Raw genomic sequence first — 22,428 nt, forward strand, 5'->3', positions numbered from 1 at the left:
GTAAACGTCCTGTTTCTAAGAAGCCTTAGAGCACCTCCCCCAACTCCTTTACACAGTCAAACTTTGCTAAAATGAATTTTGTCTCCATAGGTTTTGCAAGTTATAATATTACTGCCAGAAATTGTGCGTATTTTCTCGGTAGTACCATAAGTTATCTGTGATGGCTGATAGTGCTCATCTCTATTCTAGGTCCATTTTCTAGTCTTTGTTTTGAAAATAAGCATCTTTTTTTTTTCTTTTCTGAAAGTGTGTTAGACAAGATGAGTATGCAAATCAGGGCACATTTATTTTGGCTAATTAATTCAGGATCCTTTTTTTTTACCTAAGTGCTTGAGTAATGCCTCAGGGAATTTCCCTTGCCCTGACAAAACATTTGAAACCAAGGTTTTAATGATAAATATCTATGGAGATGGTAAAATGAAATACTGCCTTGTTAGACATTTTGATGTATTTCTAATAATAATACTGTCTTTTCCTGACCCAGTTTTAAATGAATACATAGTATGTTCAGAGCAGTGAAAAATTCAGCATAACATGCCTTCTTTTTCTTAACAACTGTTGTTTAAATAAATAAGACTTAAGATAGAAAGTCTTTTTTGCATAGATTAGCCCTAAATCTTAGAAGATAAAGCAAGCATATATTCTTTTATATGATTAACACTGTCTTTGAGTGGTTCCTTAAAAAGCAAATTCCCTATATTGCTGATGAACGTAATACAATAATTACCTGCATATTTGCAGGCCACTTATTTGTCAAAAATGCTGTGTTGTTGTTGTTGTTGTTATGTGCCCTCAGGTCGGACCCAACTCATAGCGACCCCTCCTTGGGTTTCCAAGGCAGTATCACTATGGAAGTAGATTGCCTCATTTTCCTTCCGAGGAGTGGCTGGTGGGTTTGAACCGCCAGCCTTCTGGTTAGCAGTCAAGTGTCTTAGGCACTATGCTACCAGAGCTCCTTAAATTATACCACAGCATAATCCTCCTGAAGCATCAACAATTAATAGCAAGACTTTAAAAATAATCCAGTTAGGGCTCATTTAACATAGAAGTAAATGTCTTTCTATACAATCATAATCTTATAGGGTATTGTTATATTTCAATGTATTTTTAAAACTATATTTATCATGATAACCCTGAATCATCCAGAAGAGTTCTGTACATATATATTCATTCAATGAATATCTATCCAGCTCCACATCTGTGGAAGATAATTTGCTAATTGCTTTGAGAGACTTCCATAAGAAGACAGGATTGCCTGCATCTCTGTTGTTGTTGTTATGTGCTGTCGAGTCGGACCCTGTCATAGTGTCCCCTCCTTTGGTTTCCAAGGCATTATCACCTACAAAAATAGATTGCCCAACCTTCCTTCTGAGGAGTGGATGGTGGGTTTGAACTGCTAGCCTTCTGGTTAGCAGTCAAGTGCCTTAGGCACTATGCTACCAGAGCTCCTATTAAATTATTAATCTTAAAGTTTATTGTTTTCTAATTAATTGCATTGTCAATAGTTTTTTGGGCATGTATTTTCTTTTCTTTTTTAATTTTTTTCCCCAAAAAATAGCACATTTTAATTTTAACTGTACAATAATGACTAGGTTTAAATTCTAAGATGGCACACAAGTTATTTTCTTTGGATGAATTGCTCAAACAATATTTGTAATAATAACAACCCCTAATTAACAATTATGTGCCGTCCTCACACTTTTCTTAGGTAATATCCTATTTCCTTTTCTTTTTGAAGATTTCTGTGAAGATTTCAGTTAAACAGTTATCTATATGATTTAGACTTATGGCAATGCCTAAACAGAAACAATTTTCATCATTTTTACTAAAATATATTTTTCCCAACCCAAATATTACTCTAATTGGTAAATTATCAAAAAAAAAAAAAAAGAAAAGAAAAGAAAATAGAAAAAGAAAGAAACTGAATATAGATACAGTAAAAACAAACAAACAAACAAACAATACTCTCTAGTATTTTATAATATATAAAATGAGAATGGAGGGGACACTATGACAGGGTCCGACTCGACAGCACATAACAACAACAGAGATGCAGGCAATCCTGTCTTCTTATGGAAGTCTCTCAAAGCAATTAGCAAATTATCTTCCACAGATGTGGAGCTGGATAGATATTCACTGGATGAATATATATGCACCATGAGATTTAGTATAATAAACATAAAATCATTAAAACAGAAACAACCTAACAGGAATCAGAGTTGTATTTTAGTAATATGTCCTTCATAAGTCTCTTAAACTAGACTTACTATTTTAATCAAAACATTGGTTAAGAAAACCAAATTCTTACCAGGAAGTGTTATTGTAGAGTGTTAATATGAATTGTTGTTTCAGTAATTATAACATGATTGAACACTATGGGTGGGTGGGAGAAAAAGGAGATTGTGAAGTCATTTTGTAGGATGGACTTCAAAAGAAGGGATATGTTTTTCTGTTCTTTAGCTGAAACTTGCAAAAAATAGCTTTTGCTATATTCCCACTGTTTCTAGGCATGAGCTTAGTGAACAACAAAATATGTTTCTGAGTTACACTAAATCAGGTTATAATTTCTGTGACAGGGGCTAGTTAGGAGAAAGAAACATGAATATTTATTTGAAAGGAAAGAATGTAGGAAGTGAATTGGTTAGTCCAAATCAAAACCCACTGTCATCAAGTTGATTCCGACTCATAGTGACCCTATAGGACAAAGTAGAACTACTTCACAGGGTTTTCAAGGTTTTAAATCCTTTCAGAAGCCTACTGCCTCATCTTTCTTTCATGGAGTGGCTAGTGGGTTCAAACTGTCCAACTTTCGGATAGCTGCTGAATGCCTTAACCAGATAAAGAATTGGTAATTAGGTTTTGAAAAGCCTAAAAGAGAACACTAGCATATCATGATAATATAGGAAGCAGCTATCACCCCAAGGGCTGCAGAAATAATGGAAGACATTGGAATTATTAAAATTGAGACATTTAGAGAAAAGACCAACAACTGAAATTCAATCCTCTGAAGAGAGGATGCTGCTAGTGCTGGTGTCTATTGGGAAAGAGATTCACCTGCAGCAATGAGCACTTCCTTGAGTGAAGAAGTGTTTCTGGAGAGGGAACAACCCCAGGAAGCAAATAGGAAGCCAAAGGAAAGACCAAGTCACTTCTCAGTATCCCCTATCTTGCCTTCCATGTGGGAGACCTAGGTTCAATTTGTAGCTAAAGTACCTCAAACACAGCCATCACTGTCAGTGGAAGCTTCCATGTTGCTATGACGCTGAACAGGTTTCAGTGGCACTTCCAGCCTAGGCAAACTAAGAAAAAGGTCAGGTGACTTACTTCCAAAAATCAACCAATAAAACCTTTGGATCACAATATTTAATTCTTTTGTTTATGGTGTCACCATGAGTCACAGTATCCAACTTTATGGCAGCTAACAACAACAATATAGAAGCAGCTGGAAAACCAACAATGTGAGTTATAGAGTCCCACCCACTGCCATCTAGTTGATTGCCCCATTGGATTTCTAGGACAGTAAATCTTCACAGAAGTAGATTGTCCTGTCTTCCTGCCATGAAGTGGTTAGTGGATCTGCATGCCAACCTTCTGGTTAGCAGTCAAATGCCTTAGTCACTGCACCACCAGAGCTCCTTGATTTATAGAATACCATCCTCTAATGTCAAAAAGCTCTAGTAGCATAGTCCTTAAGTTACTTGACTGCTAACCAGAAGGCTGGTGGTTCAAACCCACCAGCCACTCCTCAGAAGGAAGGTTGGGTAATCTATTTCCATAGTGATACTGCCTCGGAAACCCAAGGAGGGGTCACTATGAGCAGGTCTGACTCAACGGCACATAACAACAACAACAATATCATAGGTGAAGAAATTGAAGAATTGTACCAACTTCTGTTGTCTGAAATTGATCAAACATGCAGTCAAGATGCATTGATAACTACTAGTGATTGGAATGCAATAGTTGGAAATAAAGAAGGATTGACAGTTGGAAAATACAGCCTTGGTGATAGAAATCACACCAGAAAATTCAGGATAGAATTTTGCAAGGCCAACAACTTATTTATTGCAAATACCTTTTTTCAACAACATACATGGCAAATATACATGTGGACCTTGGTGGATGGAATGCATAGGAATTGAATTCACTGCATCTGTAGAAAGCAGGTATGGAGAAGTGCAATATCAGAACAAGGAGAACAGACCATCAATTGGTGACTGCAAGTTCAAAATGAAGCTTCAGAAAATTAAAACAAGTCCACAAGAGCCAAAATATGAGCTTGAGTATATCCCACATGAATTTAGACACCATCCAAGAATAGATTTGATGCCTTGAACACTAATGATTGAAGACCAGAATAATTGTGGACATCATACATGAAGATAGCAAAAGATCATTAAAAAAGGCAAGAAAGATAGGCAAGAAGATGAAGTATGGATAGGCAAATGAGAATATACCCACAACCGTAGGCTTGGCAGACAATATTCCTACACACGTATTTCTATGCAATATAAAAGTATAGTTTTAAGCTAATAGGAGGCAACATTAGGGTAACTTGTTAGCCACAACTAAGCACCTCGAGAGTGTGAGTCACTGAGCCTGCAGGCTGCAGATTATAGTCATGGGGGATATCAGGCTCAACTGGCACAGCATAGTTAAAAAAAAAAAAAAAAGCAGAAAAGACCAAAATGGATGTAAAAAAACTGAACAGAAGATTTCGGAGTGGCTCAAGAAGACAAAGTAACGTAGTATAATAAAATGTGCAAAGACTTTGGGTTAGAAAACTAAAAGGGAAGAATATGTTAGCATTTCTCAAGCTGAAAGAACTGAGGACAAACTCAAGCCTCAAGTTGTAGTGTTGAAGGCTTCTGTGAGCAACACTGAATGACACAAGAAGCATCAAAAGAAGGTAGAAGGAACATACAGAGTCACTGTACCAAAAAGAATTGGTACACATTCAACCATTTCAAGAGGCAGCATATGGTCAATAACTGATGGTAATTAAGGGAGAAGTCCAAGCTTCACTGAAGATGTTCGTGAAAAACAAGGATCCAGGAACTGATAGAATATCCACTGAAATGTTTCAACAAATGGATGCAACATTGGAAGCACTCATCTATGCCAAGAAATTTGGAAGACAGCCACTTGGCTACCTGATTGGAAGAGATCCATATTTGTTTCCATTTCAAGGAAAGGTGATAGAAAAGAATGTGGAAATTACAGAACAATATCATTAATATCACATGACAATACATTTTTTTAAGATAATTAAAGAATGGTTGCAGCAGCACATCAACAGAGAACTGCCAGAAATTCAAGCCAGATTCAGAGGAGGACATGAACAGAGGTGTATCACTGCTGATGTCAGATGGACCTTGGCTGAAAGCAGAGACTACCAGAAAGATGTTTACTTGTGTTTTATTGACTATACAAAGGCATTTAATTGTGCAGATAACAAAAAATTATAGATAACATTGTGAAGAATGGGAATTCTTGAGAACCGAATTTTGTTGATGTGGGACCTGTATGTAGACTGTCTGGGCATGGACCATTATCTTGAAGTTTGTCTAAGATATCATGAGACTGATGAAGGAGGCTGGCAACTCTATAAGATCGATGTAGGGGTTTATTAGGACTTACCAACTGAGGCTGGTCCCTGGCCAGTGGCAGGGCTGGTTCAAGTGGCCACATCCCCCAGAGGGAGGCAGGGGCTTTTATGGCTTTGGCAAACAAAGGTGGCTTGGTGCCAGGGCCATGGACTTCCAAGGCCATCCCAGCAACTGTTACATAAGTGACCTAGCAAGAGGAAGTGAACTAGAAGAAAGCAAGAATATAGCCATAGTCAGCCTCACAAAAGCCTGTTCCTTTACAGTCGACACCTGAGGCCAGCTCTTAATATCTGGCATATCCCTCTCTTCCACCAGGTCCCTAAAGACCCCTAGGGTAGGTATTGTGACTCTGAAGTTAAGGATGGCAGCATTGCTGCAGCTGGAGGCAAAGGCCACAGAAGCAATCCGGTAGCCTAGCGCCTAAGGCACTTGACTGCTAACCAGAAGGCTGGCGGTTCAAACCCACCAACCACTCCTTGGAAGGAAGATGGGGCAATCTACTTCCATAGTGATACTGCCTCGGAAACCCAAGGAGAGGTCACAATGAGTCGGGTCCAACTCGATGACAAACAACAAAAACAGCAAAACCACCCTTGTTTGTTGCTATTATGTGCCATCAAGTCTGATCCGACTCATAGCAACGGCTTCTTGGGTTTCTGAGGTGGTATCATTATGGAAGTAGATTGCCCTACCTTCCTTCTGAGGAGTGGCTGGTGGGTTCGAACTGCCAGCCTTCTGGTTAGCAGTCAAGTGCCTTAGGCACTATGCTACCAGAGCTCCCTAAAACAACCCTATACCCAGGAAAAGGCCAACACCCAGTATAAACACTTACCAGCTAGAGGGGAAGGAGGAAAACCAGATGGATCAGTGTATCAGGGGCCTCTATTTGCTTCTTCACGTGGCCTAACAAATCAGCAATGTTCTAGTGGCAGTCTGGTATATAGGTGCAACATTCAGTTTTCACCCACATGCCCCACTCTGAGCAGCTGTCAGAATGTCCCACAAGTTTCCCCGCTGTCATTCATGGTCTGTTTAGTAACTAGAGGAAAGCACTGCCCTTGGTCCACCTCACTTAAGCCCTTTTAAAGACTGCTATAACATTTTGCAGTGAAAGATTCACCAGTCTTTTTCACATCTTATGCAAAACATTTTTTCTTTTCAAACTCACTGTTTGCAGGTATTATAAAACAAGGCAAATAAAGTTCATTTCTTCTCAAACCTTCTACAACTTATTACAAACCCTCAAGTTTAGCTTTCACTATCTTTCACATTATGTTACAAGCAGACATTCTACTTTAAGAAAGAAACACTTTTTTTCTCCTCTAAAAAAAAAAACAACAAAACTTATTACCAGTCGTTTTGCCTTCCCTCTCCTGTTATCCTGCATTTACTCACAGAGGCTCAAACACATTCCCATGTATCTCCCACAGCAGTCAGTTAGTTCCAGCCATAAACGCCATGCTCCAAGGCATGCCTTTACCACCTAAAATGGGGATCAGCTCACAGATCCAGCAGCTGCTTTTGGGGTGGACTGTAGTGAAGCTGTGAGCCCACTCTAGGAAGATGTTGGCAGCCGCAAAGGGAATAAAGGAGAGAAATACACACTTACAGTTGGAAAAATAGATGTTTAGCAGGTATCAAGGAGGTAAATTTTTCCCTTCTATTAGGATCGTGCTGGTGGCTTCTCTCTGGGTGGTGAGAACAGGGGCTACCTTAGGCATTTTCCCTGGCTGAATGTACCATATGTTTGTTGAAGGGAGGTCACCTTAGGGTTTATGGGTAAAACCAACCTTTTTACTGTATCTTAGAAAGGGAGACCCACTACCATCCCTCATGCTATAGCCATCATTGCAGTCCAGGTGAAGCATGACTGTTGAAGTCCTCCATGTAGTAGAATGGTGGGTTTCCACATTAGGGTGGTCAGTTCCTAAGCCACTAGAGGAATGAAGTAATCAACCCACTTGGATGGGATAACCTATGCCAAGCACCAGTAGATGGTTCCATATTCTGGCACATGGTCCTAAGTCATTAGGAGGACCATGCTGCTTTGCTCTGGCAACAACCTGCATAGATATGCTTCTGGAGCCTGTGATGTCACTTGTATTGTGGGTGGAGAGTCACTCAGGGCTCCCAGTCTGGCATATGGGACTAAAGTCCTGGAAGGAGCCAAATTTATTAACCTCAAACCTCAGGCAGCACCTTAGTCCACCTTGTCAGGGAAGTTTTGCCTGATAATCTACCTGCCAGTCTGTCACTGGCTGCGTTACCTTATGTATGTGTTCAGAATTATGAGGTAGGCACCTCTGGCATTGGTGTAAGCACACTGTGCAATTTTGTACTACAGCCACCCTGTTACGCTTATCTCTTTGGCTGTTTTCTAATTAACATGGCCACTGCCATGTCTGCTTTTCTAGTGAATCTAGTAGATAGCTTCCCCTTCTGGATGCATCATTCTAACTTGTGCTATAGCACCCGCATCTTGGTTCCCCAGGTAGGGAAAGATGTGAATGGGCAACTGCATGAAAAACAGGTTGGTGTCCAAAGTTTGGGGGTGATCCCAGATGTCCTGCTACAGGGTTCTTCCCCACAGGACCTTGTCCATTATCTTCCACTATTCCTTATGCCTTTGTCTGATTCACATAGACTACTAATTCACATAAGCTACTAATTAACTGTCTGAACAAAGGGTTAAGGGCCAGGACTTATAGGTGATGCAGCCTTTAATTTGGCTCATTGATTGCTTTTCCCTGAGCCAATTTCACATATCTCAGCTATAACCACCCATGCACCAGGCACACTTTAGTCTTCAAAGTGGTGTCTTTGTTCTTACACACTTTAAAGGGTCTTTTCCATCAGATTTACCCAGTGCAGTGCATCATTTGATTTCTTGTCTGCTGCTTCCATAGGCATTGATTGTAGATCCAAATAAAATGAAATACTTGACAACTTCCATTGTTTTCTCCATTTATTATGATATTGCTTATTGGCCCAGTTGTGAGGATTATTATTTTCTTTATATTGAGTGTAATCTGTACTGAAGTCTATAGTTTTTTATTTCATTAGTAAGTGCTTCAAATCATCTTCACTTTCAACAAGCAAGGTTGTGTCATCTGCAAATCCCACATTGTTAATGAGTCTTTCTCCAATCCTAATGCCACATTCTTCATTTAGTCCAGTTTCTTGGATTATTCACTCAGCACATAGAGTGAATAAATGTGAAGAAAGCATACAACCCCAATGCACACCTTTCCTGATTTAAAACCACACAGTATTCCCTTGTTCTGTTCTAATGACTGCTTCTTGGTTTGTGTACAGGTTCTCCATGAGCACAATTAAGAGCTCTGGAATTTCCATTATTCTCAATCTTATCCATAATTTGTTATTATCTACACAGGCAAATGTTGTTGCATACTCAATAAAACACAGGTAAATGTCTTTCTGGTATTCTTTGCTTCCAGCCAAGATCCATCTGACATTGGCATTGACGTCCCTTGTTCCACATCCTCTTCTGAATCTGGCTTGGATTTCTGGCAGTTCTCTGTCAATATATTGCTGCAACCATTTTTTAATTATCTTCAGCAAAATTTTACTTGCATGTGACGTTAATGTTATTGTTCAATATTTTCCATATTCTTTTGGATCACCTTTCCGTGGGATGGGTACAACTATGGATCTCTTCCAGTCAGTTGACCAAACCAAACTCACTGCTGTTGAGTTAGATCCAACTCATAGAGACACCTTCTTGGGTTTCCGATGCAATATCACTGTGGAAGTAGATTACCCAATCTTCTTTCTGAGGAGTGGCTGGTAGATTTGAACCTCCAGCCTTCTGGTTAACAGTCAAATGCCTTAAGCACTACACCACCAGTAGGTTGACCAGGTCTTCTAAATTCCTTGGCATAAACAAGTGAGAACCTTGAGTGATACACCTGTTTGTTGAAACATCTCAGTGTGTATTCCGTCAATTCTCAGAGCCTTGTTTTTCACTAATTCCTTCAGTGTAGCTTGGACTTCTTCCTTTAGTATCATAGGCTCTTGATCAAACACTACCTCCTAAAATGGTTGGAAAAAAAAATATTCTTTTGGTACAGTGATTCTGTGTATTCCTTCCATTTTATTTTTTATGCTTCCTGCATCATTTAATATTTTGCCCACAGAATTCTTTAATATTGTAACTTGTTGTTGTTGTTTTTGTTTGTCCTCGAGCTGGACCCGACTCATAGTGACCCCTCCTTGGGTTTCCAAGACAGTATCACTACAGAAGTAGATTGCCCAATCTTCCTTCCAAGGAGTGGCTGGTGGGTTTGAACCACCAGCCTTCTGGTTAGCAGTCAAGTGCCTTAGGCACTATGTTACCAGAGAGAGGATTGAATTTTTTCCCTTTAATTCTGTAATTCTTTCAGCTTGAGAAATGCAGGACATGTTCTTCTCTTTTGATTTTCCAATGCTAGGTCTTTGCATATTTCACTGGGGCTAGACAGATGCTAAAGAATGCTTCAGCTGGGTCTAACACAGTGTATGTGTCCAAGTCTCCACTCAGTGTTTCTAGCAGGGACATTACGTTCAGGACTACTTTCACTACTTTTACCTGCAGTTCATATTTTCCCACAGAGAATCCATCCCTGGAATGCCAGTTGTCAAGGGGAGGGGGCAACCTTGAAACTGCTCAGGGTTTCCAAAGATAAGTGTGCACTGTGACCAGTCAGAGCTAGTCTGCTTCTTGTTTATCTTAGACCAATGTATGATGACCTTTACATGAGGTCTCCCGTCTCTCTGGTGGGCTCTGATCTGCAGGTGACCTCAGTACCACCTCTAGTCATAGGGACTTGCAGGATCCACCTGGAGGCAAGGGATACTTTCTCCTGAGGGGTGGGTCCAGTAGGAACCAGAGGATGGTATTGTTGCTCTGGCCTCAATATTATTCAAAGTTACCCAAAACTGCAGGTGGTTTCATTCTCTCCAAGGGGTCTCAAGGGGCTTTCTGATGGTCAACCTATAGAATCTCTAGTTTTTCTCTCTCTTCCTGTGGCTAATACTCCATGCTTTCTCAGTTTCCTCTAACTGGGCTGCTCTGTCTGCTCCAAATTGTGAGCTGCATGCAGGCACTGCCAGAGGGTGTGACCTGGAAGAGCCTTGCTTTCATTTCTGCAGCTAAGAATTCACTGTCTGACCCTGTGGTGGTGCAAGTTATGCTATTTTTTAAATTTTTTGTTATTGACTTTAGCTGCAGGCACTGACTTGGTGCTGCTCCATTAACAACGGGAGCAGCAAGGGAGAGGAGAAAGGAAAATGAAAGGGACAGGCAGGAGACTCCCTAGCATGTCACACATGCAAGAGCTTACCTGGTCCAGCTGCCTTCTTCCGGTGCCCACTCTCCCTCTTCTCTGTTGACTGTTGCTAACCTCACAGCCCAAGGAACAGGGAGGTGCTGGGGCAATACTGGGCCCCACCTGGGACTTCAGCTTATGGAGGTCATGGCAGGTGGCTGGGGGGCTGGACTCCTGCCCCAAACTTTAGCTCGAAGCTTCCTCTCTCTGAGCTGCTTCCTCCCCCACCTCTGTTTTTTGCAAAACTGGCTCCTCACTCTGCATCATAAAGTCAATTGTGGCCCCAAACACAACAGTTGCTCATCCCTTTCTAACTAGGTCCTCCACAGTGCTCTTATCCACACTTTCACTGCTAATTGGGTATCAGTGGCCAGCTGAACTGCCCATAGCAGCGACTCTTTTAGCCTCTTTTCCATATTTATGGAGGTGTGCACTTTGCACTGTGATATGTTGCTTGGCACTTTTGGGGTATCCCTATACTCATGCAGCAGTTCACATGAATTACACAGGATTTCTACCAGCAGATATGCTTTTGGGGTGTCCTGGTACTCATGCAGTGGTCTGGCCAGACCTTCCCACATGGAGGTCAAGGGACCCTGAGGTTTTGCCCAAGTAGGTATCTCTCCCTTGTAAGCTATGTCTTCAGTTTCCTGGCTGTCTTACCAATTCGTCTGGGCATAAACCAGTAATTGAAATTTGTCTGTGGTGCTCTGACACCAAAGAAGGAGGCTGGCAACTCTGTGATTGAGATATAGGAGTTTATTTAAGGGCTTACTGACCAAGGCTGGCCCCTGGATGACAGCAGGTCCAGTTCAAGTCTCCTTGCCCCCCAGAAGGAGGTCTGGGTTTTATAGGTCTGGCAAAAAAAAAAAAAAGAAAGAAAAAGTGGCTCTATACAAGAGCCTTGGACCTCCAAGGTCACTGCAACAAGTGTTACTTAACTGTGACCTAGAAAGCAGCAAGTAACGTGAGCTAGTAGCAAGAAAGTTGTTGTTGTTGTGTGCCATCAAGTCCGTCCCAACTCATAGTGACCCCTCCTTGGGTTGCGGAGGCAGTATCACTACGGAAGTAGATTGCCCAACCTTCCTTCCCAGGAGTGACTGGTGGGTTTGAACCGCCAGTCTTCTGGTTAGCAGTCAAGTGCCTTAGGCACTATGCTACCAGAGCTCCTAAGAAAGAGCACAGCCATATTCTGCTTCACAAAAGCCTGTTCCCCTACATAGACCAAGAGGAATACTGTGTGGTTTAAAATCAGGAAAGACTTGTACATCAGGGTTGTATCCTTTCACCACACTTACCCAATCTGTATGCTAAGCAAATAATCTGAGAAATTGAACGGATAATCAATTTACTCTGTAAACTTTCACCCAAATCACAATAAAATTATTTAAAAGAATCAGATAAGCAAAGAAGTAGATTTTGAAACTACTATTGATGAACTCACTTCCATTAAAGCTTGAAAAGTATCATTATAATAACAAATTAAAATAAAAAAAAAACCCTGAGAAACTGGATTATATGAAGAATAATGTGGCATTAAGATTGAAGGAAGATTCATTACCAACTTGCAGTAAACAGATGAAAGCTTGCTTGGTGAAAGTGAAGAGAACTTGAAACACTTAGTGATGAAGATGAAAGATACAGCTGTGACCTCAACATAAAGAAAATAAAAATCCTCACAACTTGACCAATAAACAATATCATGATAAATGGAAAAAAGATTGAAGTTGTCAAGGATTTCATTTTACTTTAATCCATAATCAGTACCCATGGATGTGCTCAGCAGTGAAGAAATCAAATGATGCATTGCATTGTGCAAATCTGCTGAAGACTTCTTTAAAGTGTTAAGAAGCAAAGATATCACATTGAGGAATATGGTGTGTCTAACCCAATCCATGATATTTTCAGTTACCTCATGCTTTTGAAAGCTGGACAATGAATAAGGAAGACACTGAAGAAGAATTGATGCATTTGAATTATGGCATTGGCTAAGAATGTTGAATATACCATGCACTGCCAGAATAATGAATAAATGTGTCTTGGAAGACATACAACCAGAATACTCCTTACAATGAGGGTAGTGACACTTCTTTTCATGTACTACAGACATATTGGCATATAACAACAACAACAGACATATTATCAGGATGGACGAATCCCTAGAGAAAAATATTATGCTTGGTGAAGTAGAAGATCAGAAGAAAAGAGGAAGACCCTCAATGAAACAGATTGACATAGTGGCTGCAACAATAGGCTCAAACCCAGCAACAATTGTGAGGATGGTGCAGGACTAGGCAGTGTTTCATTCTGCTGTACAAAGACTCACTAGGAACTGAAACTGACATGATGGCACCTAAGAACAATAACAACAGCATCACAATGTCAAGTATAGAAAGGTGAGTTTGGAGCTGAGCGTGAATACCTGACATGGCGGGGGGGAATGACCTATTATGGGATTACATTGCTCTATTTAAAATAATAGGAGCTCTGGTAGCATATTGACTGCTAACCAGAAGGCTGGCGGTTCAAACCCACCAGCCACTTCTCCGAAGGAAGGTTGGGCAATCTACTTCCTAGTGATACTGCCTTGGAAACCCAAGGAGGGGTTGCTATGAGTCGTGGCCAACTCAAGGGCACATAACAACAACATTTAAAGTCATGCCACTCATGCTTAGGGTTTTTTTTTTTTTTTTTTTTGAGTTAAAGATCCTATGTTATTTTTGTAATACTAGTAATACAGAAGAGAAAAAAATACATCTGATGTACTCAGCAAGAAAATAAATTTCCTTGTTATTAGGTGCCTTTGAGTCGTCCCTGACTCATAGCAACCGTATGCACAGCAGAACGAAACACTGCCTGTTCCCACGCCATCTCTGCAATCCCTGCTATACTTGAGTCCATTGCCACAGCCACTGTGTCAATACATCTCGTTGAGGGTTGTCGTGGCTAAGTTTGTGTGTCACCTTGGCTAGGCCTGGTTGAGTGGATGGCCAGCTGGATGTAGTATTCCCCATGATGAGACTGGTAATCAACTCCATGGTGGAATCTACTATGAGCAGCTGAGTAGCTGTCTTTGGGTATGTGGTCTGCTTCCCATATATAAGAAACAGCTTTGGGAACAGTCTCTAGCTTATGGCATGCTTGAGTTGTGCATGTAGCTGTGTTGTTTTTCAGCAGCCTGCCATGCTCTGCTGACCTTGGGACTTTCAATGGACTTGAGTTAATGGCCTACTGTGTGATTTGGTGACATCGGGACTGTACCTTTTTATTTGTCAATCTTGGGCTTCTCAGTCTCAGCAGCTAGCAGCTGTCTGAGTGAAGAGAAGCCTCTAGCTCCAGTGAGCTGGGAGCAGAAGGCAAAGCTGAAGTCCAAAGGGTTGAGGGGCTTTCACCCAGCCCCTAGAGCCTGGCACTTTGAACTCTGACTTAAAGCCTCCAAATTGTAAGAATAACCTGCTGTTTGTTAAGGCCATCCCATTTGTGGTATATTCTTGTCAGAGTGGCACTAGGTAACCAGAACAAGGACCTTCCCCTCTTTCATCAACCCTCCACCTTACCAAGCATGACATCCTTCTCCAGGCAATGGTCCTTTCTGACAACATGACCAAAGTAGGTGAGAGGAAGTGTGGCCATTCTCCCTTCCAAGGAGCAATCTGGCTGCACTTCTTCTAGGACAGATTTGTTAGTTTTTTTAGCAATCCTTAGTACTTTCAGCATTCTTCTCCAGCACCACATCTCAAAAGTATCAATTTTCTGTTGTCTTCCTTATTCATTGTCCAGCTCTCACATGCATATGAGGTTATTGAAAATATCATGGCTTGTGTCAGGCACACATTAGTCCTCAGGGAGATATCTTTGCTCCTCAGCACTTGAAAGAGGCCCTTTGCAACTAACTTGCCCAGTGTTACACTTTGTCTGATGTCCTGACTGTTGCTTCCTTTGGCATCAATTATAGAACCAAGCAATATGAGGCCTTCGACAACTTCAATATTTTCCCCATTCATAGCAAGTGAAGTTGCTTAGGTCTGGTTGTGAGGATTTTTGTTTTCTTTATATTGAGATATAATCCATGCTGCAGACTATATTCTTCAGTCTTCATCAGTAAGTGCTTCAAGTCATCCTCACTTTCAGCAAGCAAAGTTGTGTTGTCAGCATATTGCATGTTTTGAATGATTCTTCCTCCAATCTTGTTGCCATGTTCTTCTTCATATAATCCAGCTTCTTGGATTATTTGCTCTGCATATAGATTGAATAAGTATGGGGAAAGGATACAACCTTGACTCACTCCCTTCTTGATTTTAAACTATGCAGTGTGCCCTTGTTCTTTTGAATGATTGCCTCCTGGTCTATTATAGGTTCCTCACGAGTACAATTAAGTGTTCTGGAATTCCTATTCTTCTCAATGTTATCCATAATTTATTCTGATCCACATGATCAAATGCTTTTGCATAGTGAATAAAACACAGGTAAACATCTTTCTGGTATTCTTTGCTTTGAGCCAAGATCCATCTGACATCAACAATGGTATTCCTTATTCCACATCCTCTTCTGAATCCAGCTTGCATCTCTGGAAGTTCTCTGTCAATATACTGTTGCAACTGTTTTTGAATTATCTTCAGTAAGATTTTACTTGTGTGCGATATTAATGATATTGTTCTATAATTTCCACATTCTGTGAGATCATCTTTCTTTGGAATGGGTACAAATATGGATCTCTTCCAGTCAGTTGGCCAAGTGGCTGTCTTTCAAATCTCTTGCCATAACCGAGTGAGTGCCTCCAGTGGGGCATCCGTTTGTTGAAATATCTCAGTGGGTATTCCATCAATTCCTGGAGCCTTGTTCTTCACCAATTCCTTCAGTGCAGCTTTGACTTCTTCCTTCAATACCATTGGTTCTTGATCATATGCCACCCCCGGAAATGGATGAAAATCAACCAGTTCTTTTTGGTACAGTGACTCTGTGTATTCCTTCCAACTTGTTTGATGCTTCCTGCATCATTCAATATTTTGCCATAGAATCTCTCAATACTGCAACTCGAAGCTTACATTTTTTCCTCAATTCTTTCAGCTTGAGAAATGCCGAGCGTTTTCTTCCTTTCAATTGGCTTTATCTGCTCGAGCTGCTGTTTGAAATCTTTGGTTCAGCTCTTTCATCTTGTCACTTCTTCCATTTTCTTTAGCCACCCTCTGCTCAAGGGCAAGTTTCAGAGTCCCTTCTGACATCCATTTTAGTTTTTTCTTCTTTTCTCACCTTTTTAATGACCTCTTGCTTTCTTCATGGATTCTTCAGGTTTTTGATCATCAGTGTTCAACGTATCAAATCTAGTTTTTAGATGGTCTCTAAATTCAGGAGGGATATATTCAAGGTCATATTTTAGCTCTCATTGACTTGTTTTAATTGTTTTCAACTTCAAGTTGAACTTGCATATGAACAGTTGATGGTCTGTTCCACAATCAGCTCCTGACCATGTTGTGGCTGAAGATATTGAGCTCTTCCATCACCTCTTGCCACAAATGTAGTCAATGTGATTCCTATGTACTCCATCTGGTAAAGTCCACATGTATAACCACAATTTGTGTTGTTGAAAAAGGCATTTGCAATGATTAAGTCATTGGTCTTATAAAATTCTATCATGAAGTTTCCAGCATTATTTCTGTCACCACGGCCAAATTTCCCAGCTACTGGTGATTCTTCTTTGTTTCCAATTTTTGCATTCCAGTCACCAGTGATAATTAATACATCTTGATTGCACATTCGGTCAATTTCAGACTGTAGAGGTTGATAAAAATCTTCAATTTCCTCATCTTTGGCTTTGGCAGTTGGTGCATAAATTTGAATAACAGTCGTATTAACTGGTCCTCCTTGTAGGCTTGAGACCCTTGAAGGTCTCTCAAAGAATTCATTTCCACTAAATATATTTCAAATTTAGTTTAATCAATCAAAGTTTTAAGCTTAGTCAACAGACTATGTTACTTTTGAGAAATAGATTTTTACTTTCCCTTATTTCAATTTTTCTCTATCTCTTGAGACAGAGCTGACTTGAATATCTTAAGGGCACTTCAAAGACATCTCTGCTCCTAATTTTTGCAAAATAAAGTTATTAAATGAAATGTGGAATTGGTAGGGGAAGGTGTACAAGGGACTAAAGGTGAGAGGAAGACATCTTGATTTGCTCTGTAAGAGTTCTTTCCACAGGTTTTTTAGATCTGGGAGTCTGAGTTGTGAACATGAAATGAGCCATCATTTCAGGGCTTCAGAAAATTAATGCTATTGTTTAAAGTTGTAATAATTCCCAACATCCTGCATCCATGTTCATATTGAATTTGTAATGCTTAAGGATCTTTATATTGACTATATATAGGCAAGTAAAGAAAGTTGGGCTGAGTATGTGGTATTAAGTCTTGTTTAAGTTTGGAAGCCAAGGGAAACTTAACTACATTAAATGTTAAGCCTATTATTATATTTTTTTTTTCTTTTAAAGGGAAGAAGAAGAAGAAATTGATGAGGAGGAATTGGAAAGATTGAAGGCAGAGTTGGATGAGAACAGACAAGTGATTGCCAATGTCAAATGCAAGCCATGGAAAATGGAGAAGAAAATTGAAATTCTCAAGTATGATGCCATTTTTCATAAATAGCACCACATTTCTTGATATTGGTCTCTTAAAGACTTTTGAATATTTTAAATATATATGACATATGTGTGTATAAGTATGTAAATATATATATCACATATAATATTATATATGTCATATAAAACACTTATATTATCCATATTATATATATGTACACACACACCAGCACACACACATATGTGTGTGTATGTATATCACTAGAGAGACTAGGATAATGATTATAAATTAGAAACACCTAAAAGAATATTCATTGTATATGCCTTTATAACCTCAGTAGTCACCTTAGTCATTTCTTCTTTGGACTGAGAATTCCTAGTTTAATTTGTTTGTTACTATCTCTCTAAAAGGGATAATATATTTAGATTTTGCAAGTTTCTGTGGAGTGTATGGTTTTATTTTTCTGTGGGGTCCCATCCTCAAATGATATTTTCATGTGACAGCTCTCATTAAAGCATGTTAAGCCAACAGAACAATAAATAGGATTCCAATTAAGAACTGTGCTAATAGCTATTCCCGGGAAACATGTCAGTGACCCAGTTTCTGTCTTATGTGGAGTGTTGATGTGGGTACAAACTCACTCCACATTCCATATAAGGCACACTGATTTATGAACTCCCAATATGCAAAATCAAATGATTAGCTCTTTTTGGGATATGGGAACAAATTCTTCTCAGGATGGACTACATGTCCTTGCCATGGTGGTTGAAGGAGTGGAATATGAAAAAAAGGGACCATGTCTGTAAAAACAGCCATGTTTTTATCACTTAATTGTTTGATGAATTATATTTTCCCATGGAATCATTTTTATAAATAGCAATGAATTTCCATAGCTAACTTTCCCTAGCCTATTTAACAATGCTGTTAAAATTAGAGTATTGTGTTATTGTCATTGGTGATGAAAGGTAGAACTGAAGTAGCCATTAAGGTATGTCATATTTAATATTGGTTTTTCAAAAGTTTATATGCTACTTGAGGAAATTATTTAACCTCTGGAGCCTCAGTTAACTCATATTCAGACTAAGGGAAGGCATTTTGGATCTACCCTGTGAGCTGTAGTCTAGTCATGTTTTATAATATTGTTATTTTCTTGTTTTCTGGTAAGTCTTTCCAATTTCCAAATAGCGGCCTTCCCAGAGAATTTATCAACCACCATGTAATCATAGGCTGGGAACTCTTCATGCAAGTACATGTACATGCTAAAACAGAAGATCTCATTGTGTGCACACTTTTGGCTAACTTGAGTCTGAGAAAATGATATAAACTATTTTCATTCAATTTTCTTATCAAGCCATGTCAATATTTTCATTTCATTTTTTTTTTTTAAATTTATACACATTTCACTACATACACATGGACACACAATTAGTAGCTCCATGGATGGGGCCAGGAAGGTAAGTCACTTTTACCTTTATTCACAGTGTGCTCTCAGTGAGGTACTGCCTCTGTGCCCAATATCGAGACTCTAGATTGAAGCATGTTATGGGCAGGCTACTCTGTCTAGCACAGGTACAATTAGTACTGTTTCCCAATCCCTAGTCACCTAAATTATCTCCAGTCAGACAATTACCAGAGGACAAATGGGGAAAATGAAAACACTGGTTTCATAAAGTGAAGCTGAATAATAGTGATGGTCTGTAATAAAATGTTTACTGTTCTATGATAAAGTAACAAAACTAAGACAGTAACAAAATTAATGCATTGAAAATGTACTTAGTCTCTATATTTATATACATGTTAGTATAAGGATAATAGGGAGCTCTGGTAGCATAGTGGCTAAGGCACTTAACTGCTAACCAGAAGGCTGGCAGTTCAAACCCACCAGCCAGTCCTCAGAAGGAAGATGGGGCAATCTACTTTCATAGTGGTACTGCCTTGGAAACCCAAGGAGGGGTCGCTATGAGTCCGACTCGACAGCACATAACAACAACAACAACATAAGGATACTAATTTATCTTTCCAGGAAAGGATAATCTTTTATTTGAAGATTATGTCCTTTCTACTTTCTTAGTTATGGGTCGTGTGTTTCTATCTGCCTGTTTGTTAAAATAGGCTTTGCTTAATGAAATGACAGTGATGCTATATGGTAATTTTAACAATTCCCTTATTTAGCAAAATATAAATTTACAACCCTATGTTGGACCCTTAGGAGCTCTGGTAGCATAGTGGCTAAGGCACTTGACTGCTAACCAGAAGGCTGGCAGTTCAAACCCACCAGCCACTCCTCGGAAGGAAGGTTGGGCATTCCTACTTCCGTAGTGATACTGCCTCAGAAACCCAAGGAGGGGTCGCTATGAGTCGGGGCCGACTCAATGGCAAAACAACAACAACAACAACAACAACATGTTGGACCCCAAAATATACTTTGAAATACTAGTGGATCGAGGAATTCCCAAACCTGGGAACCATCATTTATTGTATATAGGAGGTTATAAAATTGGAAAGGTATTCTACTTAGTGAATTTTCAAAGCATGGTGTGAAACTGAATAAGAAGTATCCCACATTTCTTTCTGTATAGAGGTATAGGAATATTGCCTACACTGCCTTACCTGTATCTCCTGTGTGGGACAGTAGAGTGGGTCTTAGCTTTAGACATGAGCTTGAATCTCAGATCTTCCATTTGTTGTGCCATTTTGAATGACTTGTGTAGACCATCTGCCATCAGGAACTTTATGAAATTATATTTACAGGATTATTGGAAACATAAAGTGAGATAATTCCTATAAAACTCTCAGTAGGGTGCCAGAGTAAAGTGCATGGCTATAAACACAGGCTGTAATTACTATTTCATCTCAGAATAAACTGGGTGTTGCCTGCTCTCCTACAGTGTGACAGGACAGATGGAGAAAGGCTGGGACCTGCAGGGCTAGGTGGGCAGACCTAGCCACAGGCAGATCTCAGGATCCTTGGGAGATGGTGACATATTGGCAGTAGTCTGGATAAACAAGGAAATTTTAAGAGAAAATAGGATAGCCAGGTCCTGGACCCTTGTGTTGGCCCGGAAATAAACCAATTTTTAGAAGTGGGAAGAAATAGCATTGGCACAGAAGGAACAACAATACCATACCCTAGTGCAAGGGTAGAGTCTGTAAACTGGGAGTCTGAAGTTGAATCTAGAAAATAGTTGTTTTGTTTTTGGCCCACATGCTGTTGTAGTTATTTCTTTTTAAATAATAATATTTCTTTCTTGTCAACTTTTTAAAAGTGAGAGAGTTTGCATTAAAAAATCCAGATTTTCAACTTCTCATTGACAAGTTGAAGATCTAATTCCACATTCTTGCACAAAAGTAACAGCTTGTGTCAAATAATAACAGCCCCCTATAAGCAGCAAGGAGCCCTGTTGGAGCATGGTTAAGCATTTGGCTGCTAACCTAAAGGTCAGCTGTTCCAACCCACGAGTAGCTCTGTGGGAGAAAAGACCTGTCAATCTGCTCCTGTAAAGATGACAGCCTAGAAAACCCTACAGGACAATTCTACTCTGTCATGTAAGGTTGCTATGGGTCAGAACTGACTTGATAGCAAAAGGTTTTGGGTTTGGTATATGGTAGACCTGGGTTCATATTGTCTGGTAGTGTGGTGGTTAAACTGCTAGGCTGCTAAACAAAAGGTTGACAGTTCAAACCCACCAACCACTCCCCAGGAGAAATATGTGTCAATCTGCTTCCCTAAAGCTTTAGAGCTTTAGAAACTGTCTTGGTATGGACCAGTAACTTAAAATTTACTTATATCACCATGAGACTGAAGGACGAAGGTGGGAACTCCATGGGTGGCAGCAAGGAGTTTATTAGGGAATTTATACAAAAGGCTGGTCCCTGGTGGTGGCTAGACTGGTTCTTTTCTCCGTATCCCTCCATGGGTTGTTGTTGTTGTTGTTATTGGTGAATAAGGGTTGTTCCATGCCAGGACTTCAGACCTCTAAGACCACCTCAGCAGGTATAACATAAGAGTGATTTAGCAAGCAGAAATGGGCTATCAGAAAGCAAGAATGACTATGTTGAGTCTTGCAAAGCCTGCTTTCCCTTCATTCCACTCCTTGAGGCTTGTTCTTACAATCTTGTGTGCTCTCTCTTCCACAATTCTCTGAGGACCCTGAGAAGAGGTGTTGCAATTATGAGGGTAGAGACAGGCAGCATTGGTATACTTGGACATACAGGCCACAGCAGCAATATAGACAAACACAGCCAGACAACCCTATTCCCAGGAAAAGACCAAAGCCCAACAAAACCCTTGTCAGCCAGAGAGGAAGGAGGAAAACCAGGTGGCCATAGCAGACTAGCAGGTAGGTCCAAGGCCTCTATCTGCTTCTTCATGTGGCCTAATACATTAGTAAAGTTCTGGTGGTAGTCTGGTATGTAGGTACAACACTCAGTGTTTGCTCTGGCACATGTCCCACCTTGAGCAGCTGTTAGAATATCTAGAGTCCTTCAGCTCTGATGGATTACCGTCCTTATATGAGGGGTTTTGACAGTTAATAGCTGCAAGTTTTCTCTGCTATCATTCAGGACATACTCAGTAAAACTTGTCAGAGCTTCAGTTTGTTACATTATTTCTAAGGAGGCAAGGGGAGGACCAAAAACGTTTAAAAGGTAAGCACACCAGTGGAAAACACTACACTTAGTCCACCTGGCTTTTGCCATAGGATAATTCAGAGGCTTTGGTATGGACTCCCTAACAGTCCCTGCAGCATAGGCCAACCCCAAGGTGCAGTGTTCTATCTAACTGTGTGGTAATAACCAGGGCCACAAGTAACAGCCATATTCCTTTGGGTGCTCTTAAGTGCAAGGTATGCTCCTGAGGTCATGTGGGGGTATTTATATTGCAACCAATCAGTAGCATTTGGTGCTGACACTCATTGGCAATGGGAC

At 40.1% G+C, this 22,428-nt stretch overlaps 1 protein-coding gene across 1 annotated transcript in view; it reads left to right on the forward strand.

Annotated features, from left to right (window-relative positions):
• TMC1 (transmembrane channel like 1) overlaps positions 1-22,428 on the forward strand; it is a 259,470-nt gene that overhangs the window by 94,063 nt on the left and 142,979 nt on the right. The window contains exons 6-7 of the mRNA XM_007939572.1: positions 17,415-17,543; positions 18,688-18,748. Coding sequence (XP_007937763.1) covers positions 17,415-17,543; positions 18,688-18,748 — 190 coding nt within the window. The remainder of the gene's footprint in view (positions 1-17,414; positions 17,544-18,687; positions 18,749-22,428) is intronic.

Source organism: Orycteropus afer, unplaced genomic scaffold (genome assembly GCF_000298275.1).
Source record: "Orycteropus afer afer isolate SDZICR_OR568_19922 unplaced genomic scaffold, OryAfe1.0 scaffold00005, whole genome shotgun sequence".
Lineage (NCBI taxonomy): Eukaryota > Metazoa > Chordata > Mammalia > Tubulidentata > Orycteropodidae > Orycteropus > Orycteropus afer.